At 49.2% G+C, this 18,097-nt stretch overlaps 1 protein-coding gene across 2 annotated transcripts in view; it reads left to right on the plus strand.

Moving 5' to 3' along the window:
- The window catches only part of LOC134909253 (ceruloplasmin-like), a 219,061-nt gene that overhangs the window by 153,531 nt on the left and 47,433 nt on the right, over positions 1-18,097 (plus strand). Inside the window, exons 13-15 of one of the 2 annotated variants that reach the window (XM_063915951.1) lie at positions 3,382-3,521; positions 5,924-6,052; positions 6,215-6,321. In XM_063915951.1, coding sequence (XP_063772021.1) covers positions 3,382-3,521; positions 5,924-6,052; positions 6,215-6,321 — 376 coding nt within the window. The remainder of the gene's footprint in view (positions 1-3,381; positions 3,522-5,923; positions 6,053-6,214; positions 6,322-18,097) is intronic. The other variant, XM_063915952.1, reaches the window with a different exon arrangement.

Genomic DNA, 18,097 nt, shown 5'->3' on the forward strand with positions numbered 1-18,097 from the left:
CGCCCCTTTTTCGGCGGCCTCGTCTCCCGCTCTTAACGGATTCTGGCAGGGGTTAAATATCTCCATATAGCCTCCGGAGGCTATATGTGAGGTATTTTTAGCCAAAATAGGTATTCATTTGCCTCCCAGGGCGCCCCCCTCCCAGCGCCCTGCACCCTCAGTGACTGCCGTGTGAAGTGTGCTGAGAGGAAAATGGCGCACAGCTGCAGTGCTGTGCGCTACCTTTAGAAGACTGAGGAGTCTTCTGCCGCCGATTCTGGACCTCTTCTTACTTCAGCATCTGCAAGGGGGCCGGCGGCAAGGCTCCGGTGACCATCCAGGCTGTACCTGTGATCGTCCCTCTGGAGCTGATGTCCAGTAGCCAAGAAGCCAATCCATCCTGCACGCAGGTGAGTTCACTTCTTCTCCCCTAAGTCCCTCGTTGCAGTGATCCTGTTGCCAGCAGGACTCACTGTAAAATAAAAAACCTAAGCTAAACTTTTCTAAGCAGCTCTTTAGGAGAGCCACCTAGATTGCACCCTTCTCGGCCGGGCACAAAAATCTAACTGGCTTGGAGGAGGGTCATAGGGGGAGGAGCCAGTGCACACCACCTGATCGGAAAGCTTTACTTTTGTGCCCTGTCTCCTGCGGAGCCGCTATTCCCCATGGTCCTTTCAGGAACCCCAGCATCCACTAGGACGATAGAGAAATTATAAATCCTGACCTCACATTTTCAATAGCTGAAGATACAAAGTAGCCATGCCCAGCTTTTGCCGCAGTGCATCCTAGTCGTGGAAACGCTGATGCGGCTAGTGAGCCTGCGACTATGACACACATGCATGCCATAGAAATACATGAGGCTGTGAATACTTACATCCCGGCGTACATAATCTCACCCACAGCATGTCGCGACACATGTGCCCATGCGCTGTGCCGCAGGATGGATGTACTGTACGCGGCTACATCGGTAATAGGTTGGATACTGTTGGATGGTGTATGCATGTGAGAGCCTATCCCGTCCACTGCTTTCACGGCCAGAGTCATTAGTATCTGGACTTGCACCCACCCCATGCTGGGTGTCTGAAAAAGGCGTCACATCTCCGTCCACATGCAATTTGGCTGACATACCCATGACCCACTAATGACTCCCAAAAGACAGAACTGTTCTGTGTGTCAGCATAGTCACAGCCCAGTTACAGCCCATAAATACTAATTTCACTGAGAGTGCTCAGTCTTTGGACAGATCATTCCACACACAATAACTAATCTCCTGGAATGTCCTCAATTAAGGAAAATACTTAACTGACTTCAGGGAGCAGGTAATTCTTGTTCCTACCTCTTGGGGTGTACGGAGGTCAACCGGACATGATAACAAGTATCCAGTGGCGGAACTAGCGAGCGGTGGGCCCAGGTGCGACAAAATGCTTTGGGCTCCCCCCCCCCATCCCATCCAAGTCCACCCCCTCACCCCTGGAGAGGATCTGGTGAGGGGGACCTGCTCAGGGCCAGAGAAATGGATACCTAGCAACAGTGCCGTAACTAGACATTTTTGCACTGTGTGCAAGAAACGGCATCGGAGCCCCACCCCTGCACGCAAAACAGGGGCAGTGCGCGGCGTAGGCGCGCGCAAAAATACTTTGTGGGGAAGGGGTGTGGCCACAAAATAATACCAATTCATAAAACGGTGCACAGTAGTCTCCATTATTCAAATGACCCCGCACAGTAGCACCACTACACCAGGTAGAGACCCTTTTACACCTTACGGCGGACATATTCCCCTTTTTACACATTACAGCAGACAGCGTCCCCTTTTTACACATTATGGCAGACAGCGTCCCCCTTTTTACACATAACGGCAGACAGCGTGCCCTTTTTACACGTAGAGGCAGACAGCGTGCACTTTTTACACATAACGGCAGACAGCATCCCCTTTTTACACATAACGGCAGACAGCGTCCCCTTTTCACACATAACGGCAGACAGCGTGCCCTTGTTACACATAGCGGCAGACAGCGTGCCCTTGTTACACATTACGGCAGACAGCGTACACTTTTTACACATTATGGCAGACAGCGTGCCCTTGTTACACATTACGGCAGACAGCGTCCCCCTTTTTACACATTACGGCAGACAGCGTCCCCTTTTTACACATTATGGCAGACAGCGTCCCCCTTTTTACACATAACGTCAGACAGCATGCCCTTTTTACACATAGAGGCAGTCAGCATGCACTTTTTACACATAACGGCAGACAGCATCCCCTTTTTACACATAACGGCAGACAGCATCCCCTTTTTACACATAATGGCAGACAACGTGCCCTTTTTACACATAACGGCAGACAGCGTCCCCTTTTTACACATTACGGCAGACAGCGTGCCCCTTTTTACACATCCTGGCAGGCAGATTCCCCCTTTTTACACATTGCGGCAGACAGCGTCCCCTTTTTACACATCACGGCAGGCAGATTCCCCCTTTTTGACACATTACGGCAGACAGTCCCCCTTTTTGCACATAAAGAAAGAAAGAGAAAGAAAGAAAGAAAGAAAGAAAGAAAGAAAGAAAGAAAGAAAGAAAGAAAGAAAGAAAGAAAGAAAGAAAGAAAGAAAGAAAGAAAGAAAGAATTATACTTACCCTCTCAGGCTCCTCGGTGCAGCTTCTGGCAGAGCTCCCGGGCAGGAGAGAAGGAGGAGGGAGGTGGAGGAGGGAGCCGCAGCAGCGCTGTTATTGGTGGAGGCGCTGCTGCTGTCCCTCTGCTTCACTATAGGCTGTTCTCCGCCGCTGTGAATGCTTGGATGCGCTTCACAGCAGCGGAGGGCAGCCTATAGTGAAGCAGAGGGACAGCAGCAGCAGCGCCTCAACCAGTAACAAAGCGCTGCTGCGGCTCCCTCCTCCACCTCCCTCCTCCTCCTTCCCCCCGTGTCCGCTGCACTCCTCTCCTCTCTCTCCGGGCGGCTGTGTGCTGCGGGCAGCGGTTGCCCGCAGCACACAGCGGCATGTAATGAGTCAGTTTGACTCATTACATGCTTTGGGCCCCTGGACAGAGGCAGGCCTCAGTGCAACGCACTGGTTGCACTGGCGGTAGTTCCACCTCTGCAAGTATCCCATTCCCCACCTACTGTATATTGCTCTGCATATCACACAGATGCAAGGTACAGTAGGAACAGTAGCTCTGTCCTACATAACTTTGTAATATCAATACTGAAGTGCTGAATGTCCAGTGATACAGTGCTCAGGATGAAAGGCTGGATCACACAGGGACAAATTAGCACAACTGGCACACATCAGATCACCCCATTTTATGTTAAACCCAATTGATACCAACAGTTATCTACAGCACTGTTGGTCGTTTGTGGCGATTGTACTGTTACTATAATTATTATTATTTTTTTCCCCCTAAAGCCCTGCAGATATATTTTTAAACAAGAGCCGAACATCTATTGGTTCAAAATACAAAAAAGCTGTATACAGGGAATATACAGACAACACCTTTACCGCACGGAAGGAAAGAACAGCAAACCAAGAGCATTTGGGTATTCTAGGTAATTAATCAGCAAGATATTTTAATGAATTGCTTTTCATATCCAAGTATGTGATGCCTTATCTGTTCTTGGGACACACTGTCTATGTATAGAGCTCTCCTGACAACAATGGTTGGTTTGGGGGCTACAGATGAGGGGGACCAGGTGATGACAAGACTGAAGGTCAAATTGAAAATTCAGTGCGCATGTATGGACATGTGTCACCCCCAAACTTTACTATTGGGACAGTGATTTGCTAGTATGATTTACATAAATGATACAAGTAAAACACTGAGGATCAGTTTTACAAAGACTGAGGCAAAACCCACTGGGAGTCCAGAGTTCTGGGATGCAGTCATTAGTCTGACAGTAACAGCGATGTTGATACTGTTAAAGTGTTGAGACAGAACATTCCGACATGAGAAAAACCTACATTGGTAGAATGTAGGCATTAGGACTAGGCTGCTGGACAGGAGGGTTAGGCACTAGGTAGAGGTTAGGGTTAGGCACTTGGTGGCGGTTAGGGTTAGGCACTAGGTAGAGGTTTGGGTTAGGCTCTAGGTGGAGGTTAGGATTAGGCACTAGGTGGAGGTTAGGATTAGGCACTCGGTGGAGGTTAAAATTAGGCACTAGGTAGAGGTTAGGATTAGGCACTAGGTAGAGGTTAGGGTTAGGCACTAGGTAGAGGTCAGGGTTAAGCACTAGGGCCCTCATTCAGAGTTCGCTCGTTATTTTTCCTCGCATCGGTGCGATTAGTCGCAAACTGCGCATGCGCAACGTTCACAGTGCGCCTGCGCCAAGTAAATTTGCTAAAAAGTTTGGTATTTTACTCACGGCTTAACGGAGAAATTTCTTCGTTCTGGTAATCGGAGTGTGATTGACAGGAAGTGGGTGTTTCTGGGCGGAAACTGGCCGTTTTAAGGGGGTGTGCGAAAAAACGCAGCCGTTTCTGGGAAAAACGCGGGAGTGTCTGAAGAAATGGGGGAGTGTCTGGGCGAACGCTGGGTGTGTTTGTGACGTCAAACCAGGAACGAAACTGACTGAACTGATCGCAGTGGCAGAGTAAGTCTCGAGCTACTCAGAAACTGCAAAGAAATTTCTATTCGCAATTCTGCTAATCTTTCGTTCGCAATTCTGTTATGCTAAGATTCACTCCCAGTAGGCGGCGGCTTAGCGTGTGCAATGCTGCTAAAAGCAGCTAGCGAGCGAACAACTCGGAATGAGGGCCTAGGTGTGGTTAGGGTTAGGCACTAGGTAGAGGTTAGGGTTAAGCACTAGGTGGCAGTGGCGTAAGTTTGTCCCAGTTGCCCGGAGGCAAAAAAATATTGGTGCCCCCCTATTTCCTATATTAAGGGGGGGGGGGGGGGGGAGTGAGTGTGCGTGCGCGTGTGTGTGGTGTTCTGAAAAAAATGTATATACTGTATACATTTAATTGTCTTTTATTTTTAATCACACATTTCTTAGCAGTCATACCCAGGATTAGAACACTTTACTGATGGCGTTATTTGCTCCTGTAGAGGAAGCATGAGAATTCTAACTATATGAAGTTATGTGTAATTGTCAGAGAAGTATCTTCATATAGTTAAAATTCTCATATTTCCTATACAGGAGCAAATATCTTCATCAATAAGGTTTCTGTTGTCAGTGTATTAGGTTGTGGTTTCTAATCCTGGCTATGACACTTGTAATATGTGTATATTCAGTATAATAAAGAGGGTGTGATTTGTAGGGTGAAGGGATCAGTGAGGAAGCCGGCCACTGAAAAGACAGCGGCAGCTATCAATTAACAATTATTCAATGGTGTCACAGAATGGGAGGAGAGGTGCCCCCCTTCAGAGCAGGAGCCCGGCGGCAAATGACTCCGTTGCCTCCCAGAGTTCTGCCTCTGCTAGGTGGCGGTTAGGGTTAGGCACTAGGTAGAGGTTAGGGTTAGGCTTTATGTGGAGGATAGGATTAGGCATTAGGTGGAGGTAAGGGTTAGGCACTAGATAGAGGTCAGGGATAGGCTCTAGGTGGAGGTTAGGATTAGGCACTAGGTGGAGGTAAGGGTTAGGCACTAGGAGGAGGTTAGGTTAAGCACTAGGGGGAAGGTAAAAGTTAGGGGTAGGGATTATGGTTAGGCCATTGAACTCACCAGAATGGCATTTTGTCAGATGAACTGACAATCACATCACCGCCAAGACCTTGAAGACATCTTTTGAGCCGCTGCAGCCTTTGGGAGCAGGTAAGTCACTACTCCACCACCAGGGAAATCATACCACAAGCCTGACATATAACATATAAAGTCAAGACAGTATTTCTAGATTGGTACATCTATAAAATACTTTCCTTTTACTGGAACGCCTATTAAATCATGTAATCAAAGATCAGCGCAAGCTTCTACTTTTCTCTTGTTACAAAGAAAATTCTCTTATACTTGACAGGTCCACTCATAAAAGCAAATACGGGTGATGAAATTCATATAATATTTAAGAACAAGGCAAGCAGACCATACTCAATGTATGCCCATGGTATAATGCTAGCAGATAATGAAATCAAACCAGCTGAACCTGGTAAGACATTCTTTATATTAAATATAGAGGTCTAGTCTTTCCTTTTGGATATTACTATATGTAATGCATTTATTTGTAAATCCTATAATTTACTGTATCATGTGCTTTATTTGTATAAAGTGTTTGTTTATATAACCCTTAAACTATTTACATTGCTTACAGGACATATAGTGACATACATATGGAAAATTCCCAATCGCTCTGGACCTAATAGGCATGAAGGAGATTGTGTGACATGGGCTTATTACTCCACAGTTGACCAAACTAAGGTAAGGTTCTTTTATTCTTGGGGGGGGGGGGGGGGATTCCCAGTTTGTATCCTGTCAAGCTTTGAAAATTACATGTTTAAGTCTAAGGGGGATATCCAATTAGCCCCGTTTTTTTACATGGGCTAATTGTCCCCCCGGGGGATATCTAATTAGCCCCGATAAGTCGCGGCACACACCGGCTTATTGGGGATTTTGTTTCACCTGCCTCCGGCAGGCGAAGCAGAATCCCCGGAAACAGCCCCGTTTTCGTCCGAAAACGGGGCTGTTTCACCCGAAAACACACAGGTTTCACTGAACCTGTGTTTTTTCAGGAGAAAGGGTTTTTTTTTTACACGTGATTTAACAGGATAGTATGTAAAAAAAAAAATGGTGAAGCATCGGAAAAAAGTCCAATAAACGTCCGAAAACGGACGTTTTTCGGACCCGATGTTTTAACGGGGATAACTAGATATCCCCCTAACACTTTATTGGCATGGTCAGATCACATCTGACCGCACCGCCCCACTGTGTCCCCAGTTTTTGACAAAGAGATCCGTTTTGCAGATGTGCATAATATAATTTCTCTGACGTCCTAGTGGATGCTGGGAACTCCGTAAGGACCATGGGGAATAGCGGGCTCTGAAGGAGACTGGGCACTCTAAGAAAGAATTAGGACTACCTGGTGTGCACTGGCTCCTCCCTCTATGCCCCTCCTCCAGACCTCAGTTAGAATCTGTGCCCGGCTCGAGCTGGATGCACACTAGGGGCTCTCCTGAGCTTCTAGAAAAGAAAGTATATTTAGGTTTTTTATTTTCAGTGAGATCTGCTGGCAACAGACTTAGGGGAGAGAAGCGAACCTACCTGCTTGCAGCCAGCTTGGGCTTCTAGGCTACTGGACACCATTAGCTCCAGAGGGATCGAACACAGGCCCAGCCTCGGTCGTCCGGTCCCGGAGCCGCGCCGCCGTCCCCCTTGCAGAGCCAGAAGCAAGAAGAACGTCCAGGAAATCGGCGGCTGAAGACTCCGGTCTTCATTAAGGTAGCGCACAGCACTGCAGCTGTGCGCCATTGCTCTCCATGCACACCTCACACTCCGGTCACTGATGGGTGCAGGGTGCTGGGGGGGGGGGGGGGGCACCCTGGGCTGCAATAAGATTACCTTACATTGGCAAAAAATACACATAATATAGTCATTAAGACTATATATTTGTAAAATCCCCTGCCATATATCCATAAAAAAAGCGGGAGAAGTCCGCCGTGAAGGGGGCGGGGCTATCTCCCTCAGCACACTGGCGCCATTTCCTCTCACAGCTCCGCTGGAAGGACGCTCCCCAGGCTCTCCCCTGCAGTTTCCAGGCTCAATAGGGTAAAAAAGAGAGGGGGGGCACTAAATTTAGGCGCAAATACTATATATATAGCTGCTATAGGGTAAAATCACTCATTATAGTGTACATCCCTGTGATTTATAGCGCTGTGGTGTGTGCTGGCATACTCTCTCTCTGTCTCCCCAAAGGACTTTGTGGGGTCCTGTCCTCAGTCAGAGCATTCCCTGTGTGTGTGCGGTGTGTCGGTACGGCTGTGTCGACATGTTTGATGAGGAGGCTTATGTAGAGGCAGAGCAGGTGCCGATAAATGTGATGTCACCCCCTGCGGGGTCGACACCTGAGTGGATGGAAATGTGGAAGGAATTACGTGACAGTGTCAACTCCTTACATAAGAGATTTGATGACATAGCAGATGTGGGACAGCCGGCTTCTCAGTCCGTGCCTGCCCAGGCGTCTCAAAAGCCATCAGGGGCTCAAAAACGCCCGCTACCTCAGATGGCAGACACAGATGTCGACACGGATACTGACTCCAGTCAGGGCCGGATTAACAATGGGGCGGATGGAGCTGCAGCTCCAGGCCCCCCATTGTAAATAGGCCCACACGACCCCAACCCAAAGGCCTATCTGTAACTGCCGTTTCTCCCCCGAATACACCTGACATTATCCTGACCCCCTCCCACCCCGTCCGAATCCCCGCCCCCACGATCGTCTGCTAACCTCAGACTCGGACTGCGCACAGTTGGATAAATCACCAGTGAGCTCCCAGTTCCCTGCTCTGTAACCCCGCCCACTATCATCGGGGGGCGTGGCCCAGGCAGGGTCGGCTGATGACTGTCAGGGTGAAGCTGTATACAGCAGTCACTACTTCAGCAGCTGCTGCTGTGCTGCGTACAGTGGACTGGCCTGCTAATGTAACGCTGAGGAGATTCCTGCTCGGTGCAGGAACTCCCCAGCAGTGTCTGCTGTGCTCCGATTGGCAGAGTGACACATCACTCAGTCACTCAGCCAATCGGAGCACAGACAACCCCACACCCTTCCCAGACAGGAGGCTTGCTAGTCTGACTCTGCATGAAATTGAGGGCTGAAGCTCAACACTAACACGGCACAAATGGTAAGTGTAGTGTCAGTGTGTCACATACTATGTACTGTATGTGTATAGCACTGTACAGAGTAATCACTGTAATAAGCGAGGCCCCTCCCCCTCTTCTCCCCAGAGCCTACATGTTCCTTATAGCCTTATCCCCTGGATGTAGCAGCCCCCTTATGTAACCCCCTCCCTCCTGGCTGCCTTTTCTACAGTATGTATAGCTATATATAATATGTATATACTGTGTGTATATTCTATGTACGTGTATACCATGTGTCTGTGTGCTATATGTGTAAATATATATATATATATAAACAAATCAGCCTGTTTATATGTTTTGTATTCATTGAGCAACACGTGGGAGGGCACCCAGGCAATATTGGAGAGCTGTGGAATTGAGTGCCGACACACTTTCATGCTTAACTACAGTATATTTAACATACAGATGGAGCCACGCTAATCGTGGCTCCGTCTGCGCCCAGGAGCGTCCGTGATGCGCACGCACCCCGTTCACAAGAATGGGAGCGTCTCTGTTCACTCCCGGCGGGGCTAGGCGGCCGGATCGCCTAGTCCTGCCAGGAGTGCACCTATATGATAGAGCCGCACTAGATGAGAGCAGCTCCATGTGCATGCAGATATATATACACATACTCTATATATGTACAGGGAGGTCTTCAGTTTTCCGGCTGTTGGGATCTTGGCGCACAGTATACCGGCGCTGGAATCCCGACACCCGGCATACCAACAACTTTTCTCCCTCTTGGGGATTCACGACCCCCCTGGAGGGAGAATAAATAGCGTGACGCGCGTAGCGAGCGCAGCGAGCCCGCAAGGTGCTCATTTGCGCTCGCCCAGCTGTCAGTATGCCGGCGGTTAGGATCCCGGTGCCGGTATCCTATGTACACTGTATCTTCAGGCACACTATGTACACTATATATAGTCAATTTATAGGTATGTATACTATATGTGTGTATGCATACTGTACTATGTATATGTATTTTGTATTGGTATTTATGCTATGTAAATGTAAACATGCATTCTATGTATACTGTAGATAATGTTTATGTACACTGCAAACATATGCTGGGTGTGATACATTTTACCAGCGTTTGGGATGCCGGCAGTCATAAAACTGACAGTGACATCCCGATGGAGAAGATGTCGACAGGGGTTCGGTAACTATAATTGCCTTCCCCACCAACCCCCCTAACCCTCCCTCCCCGCAGCCTAATCCTAACCCTCCCCAGTGGTGCGTAAACCTAACCCCCCCTTCTCACAGCCCCTCTGCAGCCCCCCCCCCCCCCGGTGGCTCCTATACCTAGCCCCTCCCTCCATGACCTAACCCTAAGAGTCCCCAGCATACTTACGATCTTGATTCCGGCGTCAGCATTTCAAGTCATGATGGAGTTCCGGCCGCATGTCGGGATTCTGGCACCAGGATTTGGAGTGACGGCATCCTGACCACCGGCATGCTGAACGTATCCCCATATACTACTATGTATACCGGAGGCAGTCAATTGACCGCCTGTCTGGATCCCGGCGGTCAAGGTACTGACGCTGGAATCCCGACACCAGCTGAAATACCGTCGGTAGGATTCCCGACCGCCGGCTGGTTACCCCTCTTGGGTGGTGGTCCACGCCACCACCCGGAGGGGAGCAGAACCCTGTGGCAACCAGAGGTCGCCACACTCGCCGTCGGGATCCCGGCTGTTGGGTTCCCAGCGTCGGTCTTCTGACCGCCGGGATACCAAATGCCGGGATCTCGTACTGATCCCATGTATACATATGCATAATATATAGGTATATATATATGTACACTGTATATCGGGTAGGCAATGTTCAGCACTCCAGCTACAGTTTAACTAAACATCCCAGCATGCATTGCCACAGATTTGCTGTTAGGGCAAACTATAACTGTTAAAGGACATGCTGAGATATTTAATTCCACAGCATCTGGAGGGCTGGACATTGCCAATCCCTGCTGTATATATACTGTACATGTATACTGTGGGGTTGTGGCTGCGTGACCGGCTGCCGGGATCCCAGTGACTGCATCACATACCATTTATATGCACATATACTATACATATGGATACTGTATATGTACACTGTGGAGGAGATTCAAATTGTTTTGCACACCCATTCTCCCGTCTAAAATGATGGGAGATCGCGGGGCGCAATTCAATAGTTTTATTTTTAATTCACTAATCTCGCCCAGACAGGCCAGGTTTAGCCACATAAACTTGCTAAACCCACCCAAAATACTGGTCGTGACGTGAAAGGTGCTGTTTGCACGCTGAAACGGGTCACTTTTCACACACTTCAGCTTGCCACACTGACGGCTACGAGCTGAAATGTATCTTCCCACGGCTCAGGGTGCCCAAATGGAGCAGCAATTGAATTCCCCCCTTAATCTAGGTATGTTAACTATGTTTATGTACACCATGTATACGTATACTATGTATGTACACTATCTCTAGCTTAGGGGTCAGTCCTACTGCGGGCTAACGGTGCAAGTTGCCTGTTGTAGTGGTGTGGAGACGGCAGTAATGGCACTACATCTTGCACCATTCATGGCACACTCCCATCCCGAATTTTAACAATTTTGCACGCAGACCCAAAAAGCTGCTTACAAAATTGTACAAGTCGCAGAAGGCATAAAGTACTAATTTGCGGGAATGAGAATATCACTTGCAATTGTATTCTTCCCGTTATGTGTAAACTATGGGAGGGATGTAAGGTCGTCCGAGTTTGCCGGATGTGCAGGTTGCCGGCCAAAGTTGAATGTTTTTTTTAAAGGGGCATTCATTTACAAGGCAAAACCATGCCTTAGTGATTGCCCCTTCAGAAAAACGTCCGAGTTCGGCCGGCAACCTGCACGTCCGGCAATCTCGGACAGCATTACATACTGCCTCGTGTATTATTGCTAATCTATTAAAAGGGGCACCGATTATTGATATTTTTTTTAAGGGGGAACAGATTAATGATATTTTAGTAAAAGGGGCATGGATTAATGTTAATCTAATAAAAGGGGCACAGATTATTTATATTATAATGTGGGTTGACCACACCCCTCCTATTGATGGCCACACTTACCTAAGTCTGGTTATGTCCCTTCAGTGGGCCCCTGCCATTGCATTCCTCTGTGGGCCCTTGATGCCCCAGTCTGACACTGACCTCAGTGGACGACCCTGGAGCAGCCCTGGGCAACCCAATCTGCCATCTGAGAATTTAGATATCTTCCCAGGAAAGGAATTCCTGAGCTCTTGCAAAGACCACCTGCTGCTGGCAGAGTGGGTAAGAGCCCAATTATCAGAGGTGCTTCAGTTTCCCTAGTCATTTGTCCGGGGACCCTCTAACATGATGGTCTGAGTTAAACCACTACACGCAGCTGTGCACAGGCAGCCTATGGCACTTATCAGGGTGATCTATAGGAGCTTTGTATTGTCCCTCCATTTATTTCACCCCTTTACCTTGTCCCTGCTTCCAGCTACCGTCACCCCTAGATCATGTCCCTGCATCCCGGTACCATCACCCCTGCACCCTGTCCCTACGTCCTGATAGACTCACCTCTACTCCCTGTACCTGCATCCAGGTACTGTCACCCCTACACCCTGTCCCTGCATCAGTCATCCCTACACCCTGTTCCTGCATCCAGATACCATAACTGCTACACCTTGTCCCTCCATCCAGGTACCATTACCCCTGCAATCTGTCGCTGTATCCTGATACCCTCACCCTTACATCCTCTCCCTGCATCCCAATAACCTCACCCCTACACCCTGTCCCTGCATCCCAGTACTCACTCCCTGTTCCTGCATCCAGGTACCCTCACCCCTACACCCTGTCCCTGCATCCCAGTACTCACTCCCTGTTCCTGCATCCAGGTACCCTCACCCCTACACCCTGACCCTGCATCCCAGTACCCACACCCTGTTCCTACATCCAGGTACCCACACCTTGATCCTACATCCAGGTACCCTCACCCCTACACCCTGTCCCTGCATCCCAGTACCCACACCCTGTTCCTACATCCAGGTACCCTCATCCCTACACCCTGACCCTGCATCCCAGTACCCACACCCTGTTCCTACATCCAGGTACCCACACCTTGTTCCTACATCCAGGTACCCTCACCCCTACACCCTGTCCCTGCATCCCAGTACCCACACCCTATTCCTACATCCAGGTACCCTCACCCCTACACCATTGTCCCTGCATCCCAGTACCCACACCTTGTTCTTACATCCAGGTACCCTCACCCCTACACCATGTCCCTGCATCCCAGTACCCACACCCTGTTCCTACACCCAGGTACCCTCACCCTGTCCATACATCCAGGTACCATCATCCCTACACTCTATCCTTTCATCCAGAGACCCTCACCTCTACACAGTGTCATTTCATCCAGAGACCTGCTCACATCTATAGCAACACCCAGTCTCGCAATCTCCTAGACTACCTATGCCTCAGATCTCTGTTCCTATCCTCACACTCGTCTCCTCAAAGTCATCTCCTCTCAGTCTTACCCCATGGGAGTGGTGTCCTTTGTATTTTATGGTGGTGGTTGGCGCTCTCTATATAATATGGCATTTATTGTAATGTTCTTTAGTGTGTGGAGGTCATTTGAATGCTTTGTGTTTTACATGTTAGTCACTGGGATGCTCTCTAATGTGGACACTGTTACTCTATCTTTTTTATGTGGCAGTCATTGCGATGCTCTTGGTATTATATGATGTTCACTGCAATACTCTGTATCATATGGCGACTGTAAAGCTTTCTGTGTCATATGGCGGTCACTGCAATGGTCTCTGTATTATATGGTGGTCACTGTGATGCTGTCTGTATCATATGGCGGTCACGGATGGATCTGTATATATGGTCACAAACTTTTTGTTGTTATATCTTCACTTAAGTAGTTGAAGGTAGGCACTAGCTATGACCTCCACGGGGATAGCGACACACACAGCACAGGCCACACCCACTTTGTAAACCACACCACACTGGTCACACCGCCGCAGCGCTTGTCACACCTCCTGGCGAGGCACACAATAGGCCCTTCATAAATTTCAGCTCCAGGCCCATGTGGACCTTAATCTGGCACTGACTCCAGTGTCGACGACGATGAGACTAGTGTACATTCCAATAGGGCCATCCGTTACATGATTACGGCAATGAAAAATGTGTTGCACATTTCTTACATTAACCCTGGTACCACAAAAAAGGGTATTATGTTTGGGGAGAAAAAGCAACCTGTGGTTTTTCCCCCTTCTGAAGAGTTAAATGAAGTGTGTGAGGAAGCGTGGGTTTCCCCCGATAAGAAACTGGTAATTTCCAAAAAGTTACTAAGGGCGTACCCTTTCCCGCCAGAGGATAGGATACGTTGGGAGACATCCCCTAGGGTGGATAAAGCGCTCACACGCTTGTCAAAGAAGGTGGCACTACCGTCTCCGGATATGGAGCCTGCGGATAGAAAGCAGAAGGCTATCCTGAAGTCTGTATATACACACTCAGGTATTATACTGAAACTGGCTATTGCTTCAGCATGGAAGTGCAGTGGTGCTGCAGCTGCGTGGTCAGATTCCCTGTCTGATAACATTGATACCCTTGACAGGGACACTATATTGCTAACTGTAGAGCATATTAAAGACGTAGTCTTATACATGAGAGATGCACAGAGGGATATTTGCCAACTGGCATCTAGAATAAATGCAATGTCCATTTCTGCCAGGAGAGTATTATGGACTCGGCAGTGGACAGGTGATGCGGATTCTAAAAGGCACATGGAGGTATTGCCTTACAAGGGTGAGGAATTGTTTGGGGATGGTCTCTCGGACCTCGTTTCCACAGCGACGGCTGGGAAGTCGACATTTTTACCCCATGTTCCCTCACAGCCAAAGAAAGCACCGTATTATCAGGTACAGTCCTTTCGGCCCCAGAAAGGCAAGCGGGTTAAAGGCGCGTCCTTTCTGCCCAGAGGCAGAGGTAGGGGGAAGAAGCTGCACCAAACAGCAAGTTCCCAGGAACAAAAGTCCTCTCCCGCTTCCTCTAAGTCCACCGCATGACGCTGGGACTCCACAGGTGGAGCCAGGTGCGGTGGGGGCCCGTCTCCGGAACTTCAGCGACCAGTGGGTTCGCTCACGGGTGGATCCCTGGATTCTACAAGTGGTATCTCAGGGGTACAAGCTGGAATTCGAGACGTCTCCCGCTCGCCGTTTCCTCAAATCAGCCTTACCAACTACTCCCCTAGACAGGGAGGCGGTGCTGGAGGCGATTCACAAGCTGTACTCCCAGCAGGTGATAACCAAAGTACCCCTCCTTCAACAGGGACGGGGTTACTATTCCACAATGTTTGTGGTACCGAAACCGGACGGTTCGGTGAGACCCATTTTAAATTTGAAATCCTTGAACACTTATATAAGAAGGTTCAAGTTCAAAATGGAATCGCTCAGGGCGGTTATTGCAAGCCTGGACGAAGGGGATTACATGGTATCACTGGACATCAAGGATGCTTACCTGCATGTCCCCATTTACCCTCCTCACCAGGAGTACCTCAGATTTGTGGTACAGGACTGTCATTACCAATTCCAGACGTTGCCGTTTGGTCTGTCCACGGCACCGAGGGTATTTACCAAGGTAATGGCCGAAATGATGATACTCCTTCGAAAAAAGGGAGTTATAATTATCCCGTACTTGGACGATCTCCTTATAAAGGCGAGGTCCAGGGAACAGTTGTTGATCGGAGTAGCACTGGCTCGGGAAGTGCTACAACAGCACGGCTGGATCCTGAATATTCCAAAGTCGCAGCTGGTTCCTACAACGCGTCTACTGTTCCTGGGGATGGTTCTGGACACAGAACAGAAAAAGGTGTTTCTCCCGGAGGAGAAGGCCAAGGAGTTGTCATCTCTAGTCAGAGACCTCCTAAAACCAAAACAGGTGTCAGTGCACCACTGCACGCGAGTCCTGGGAAAGATGGTAGCTTTTTACGAAGAAATTCCATTCGGAAGGTTCCATGCAAGGATCTTTCAGTGGGATCTGTTGGACAAGTGGTCCGGATCGCATCTTCAGATGCATCGGCTGATAACCCTGTCTCCAAGGACCAGGGTGTCGCTGTTGTGGTGGCTGCAGAGTGCTCATCTTCTAGAGGGCTGCAAATTCGGCATACAGGACTGGGTCCTGGTGACCACGGATGCCAGCCTTCGAGGTTGGGGGGCAGTCACACAGGGAAGAAACTTCCAAGGACTATGGAGGAGTCAGGAGACTTCCCTACACATAAATATTCTGGAACTAAGGGCCATTTACAATGCCCTAAGTCAGGCAAGACCCCTGCTTCAACACCAGCCGGTGCTGATCCAGTCAGACAACATCACGGCGGTCGCCCATGTAAACCGTCAGGGCGGCACAAGAAGCAGGATGGCGATGGCAGAAGCCACAAGGATTCTCCGATGGGCGGAAAATCATGTGTTAGCACTGTCAGCAGTGTTCATTCCGGGAGTGGACAACTGGGAAGCAGACTTCCTCAGCAGGCACGACCTCCACCCGGGAGAGTGGGGACTTCATCCAGAAGTCTTCCAAATGATTGTACACCGTTGGGAAAGGCCACAGGTGGACATGATGGCGGCCCGCCTCAACAAAAAGCTAAAAAGATATTGCGCCAGGTCAAAGGACCCTCAGGCGATAGCTGTGGACGCTCTAGTGACACCGTGGGTGTACCAGTCGGTTTATGTGTTCCCTCCTCTGCCTCTCATACCCAAGGTACTGAGAATAATAAGAAGGAGAGGAGTAAGAACTATACTTGTGGTTCCGGATTGGCCAAGAAGAGCTTGGTACCCAGAACTTCAAGAAATGATCTCAGAGGACCCATGGCCTCTGCTGCTCAGACAGGACCTGCTGCAGCAGGGGCCCTGTCTGTTTCAAGACTTACCGCGGCTGCGTTTGACGGCATGGCGGTTGAACACCGGATCCTAAAAGAAAAGGGCATTCCGGAGGAAGTCATTCCTACGCTGATTAAAGCTAGGAAAGATGTGACCGTAAGACATTATCACCGCATATGGCGAAAATATGTTGCTTGGTGTGAGGCCAGGAAGGCCCCAACGGAGGAATTTCAGCTCGGTCGATTTCTGCACTTCCTACAGTCAGGAGTGACTATGGGCCTAAAATTGGGTTCTATTAAGGTCCAGATCTCGGCTCTGTCGATTTTCTTCCAAAAAGAACTGGCTTCACTGCCTGAAGTTCAGACTTTTGTTAAAGGAGTGCTGCATATTCAGCCCCCTTTTGTGCCTCCAGTGGCACCGTGGGATCTCAACGTGGTGTTGGATTTCCTAAAGTCGCATTGGTTTGAGCCACTTAAAACCGTGGAGCTAAAATACCTCACGTGGAAAGTGGTCATGCTGTTGGCCTTGGCGTCGGACAGGCGTGTATCAGAATTGGCGGCTTTGTCTTGTAAAAGCCCTTATCTGATTTTTCATATGGATAGGGCGGAATTGAGGACTCGTTCCCAATTCCTTCCTAAGGTGGTTTCAGCTTTTCATGTGAACCAACCTATTGTGGTGCCTGCGGCTACTCGGGACTTGGAGGATTCCAAGTTACTGGACGTAGTCAGGGCCCTGAAAATATGTTTCCAGGACGGCTGGAGTCAGGAAAACTGACTCGCTATTTATCCTGTATGCACCCAACAAGCTGGGTGCTCCTGCTTCTAAGCAGACTATTGCTCGCTGGATCTGTAGCACGATTCACCTTGCACATTCTGCGGCTGGACTGCCGCATCCTAAATCTGTAAAAGCCCATTCCACGAGGAAAGTGGGCTCTTCTTGGGCGGCTGCCCGAGGGGTCTCGGCTTTACAACTTTGCCGAGCTGCTACTTGGTCGGGTTCAAACACATTTGCAAAATTCTACAAGTTTGATACCCTGGCTGAGGAGGACCTTGAGTTTGCTCATTCGGTGCTGCAGAGTCATCCGCACTCTCCCGCCCGTTTGGGAGCTTTGGTATAATCCCCATGGTCCTTACGGAGTTCCCAGCATCCACTAGGACGTCAGAGAAAATAAGAATTTACTCACCGGTAATTCTATTTCTCTATCGTCCTAAGTGGATGCTGGGGTTCCTGAAAGGACCATGGGGAATAGCGGCTCCGCAGGAGACAGGGCACAAAAAAGTAAAGCTTTACTAGGTCAGGTGGTGTGCACTGGCTCCTCCCCCTATGACCCTCCTCCAGACTCCAGTTAGATTTTGTGCCCGAACGAGAAGGGTGCAATCTAGGTGGCTCTCCTAAAGAGCTGCTTAGAGAAAGTTTAGTTTAGGTTTTTTTCTTTACAGTGAGTCCTGCTGGCAACAGGATCACTGCAACGTGGGACTTAGGGGGAAAGTAGTAAACTCACCTGCATGCAGA

This window comes from Pseudophryne corroboree, chromosome 4 (genome assembly GCF_028390025.1).
Source record: "Pseudophryne corroboree isolate aPseCor3 chromosome 4, aPseCor3.hap2, whole genome shotgun sequence".
NCBI lineage: Eukaryota > Metazoa > Chordata > Amphibia > Anura > Myobatrachidae > Pseudophryne > Pseudophryne corroboree.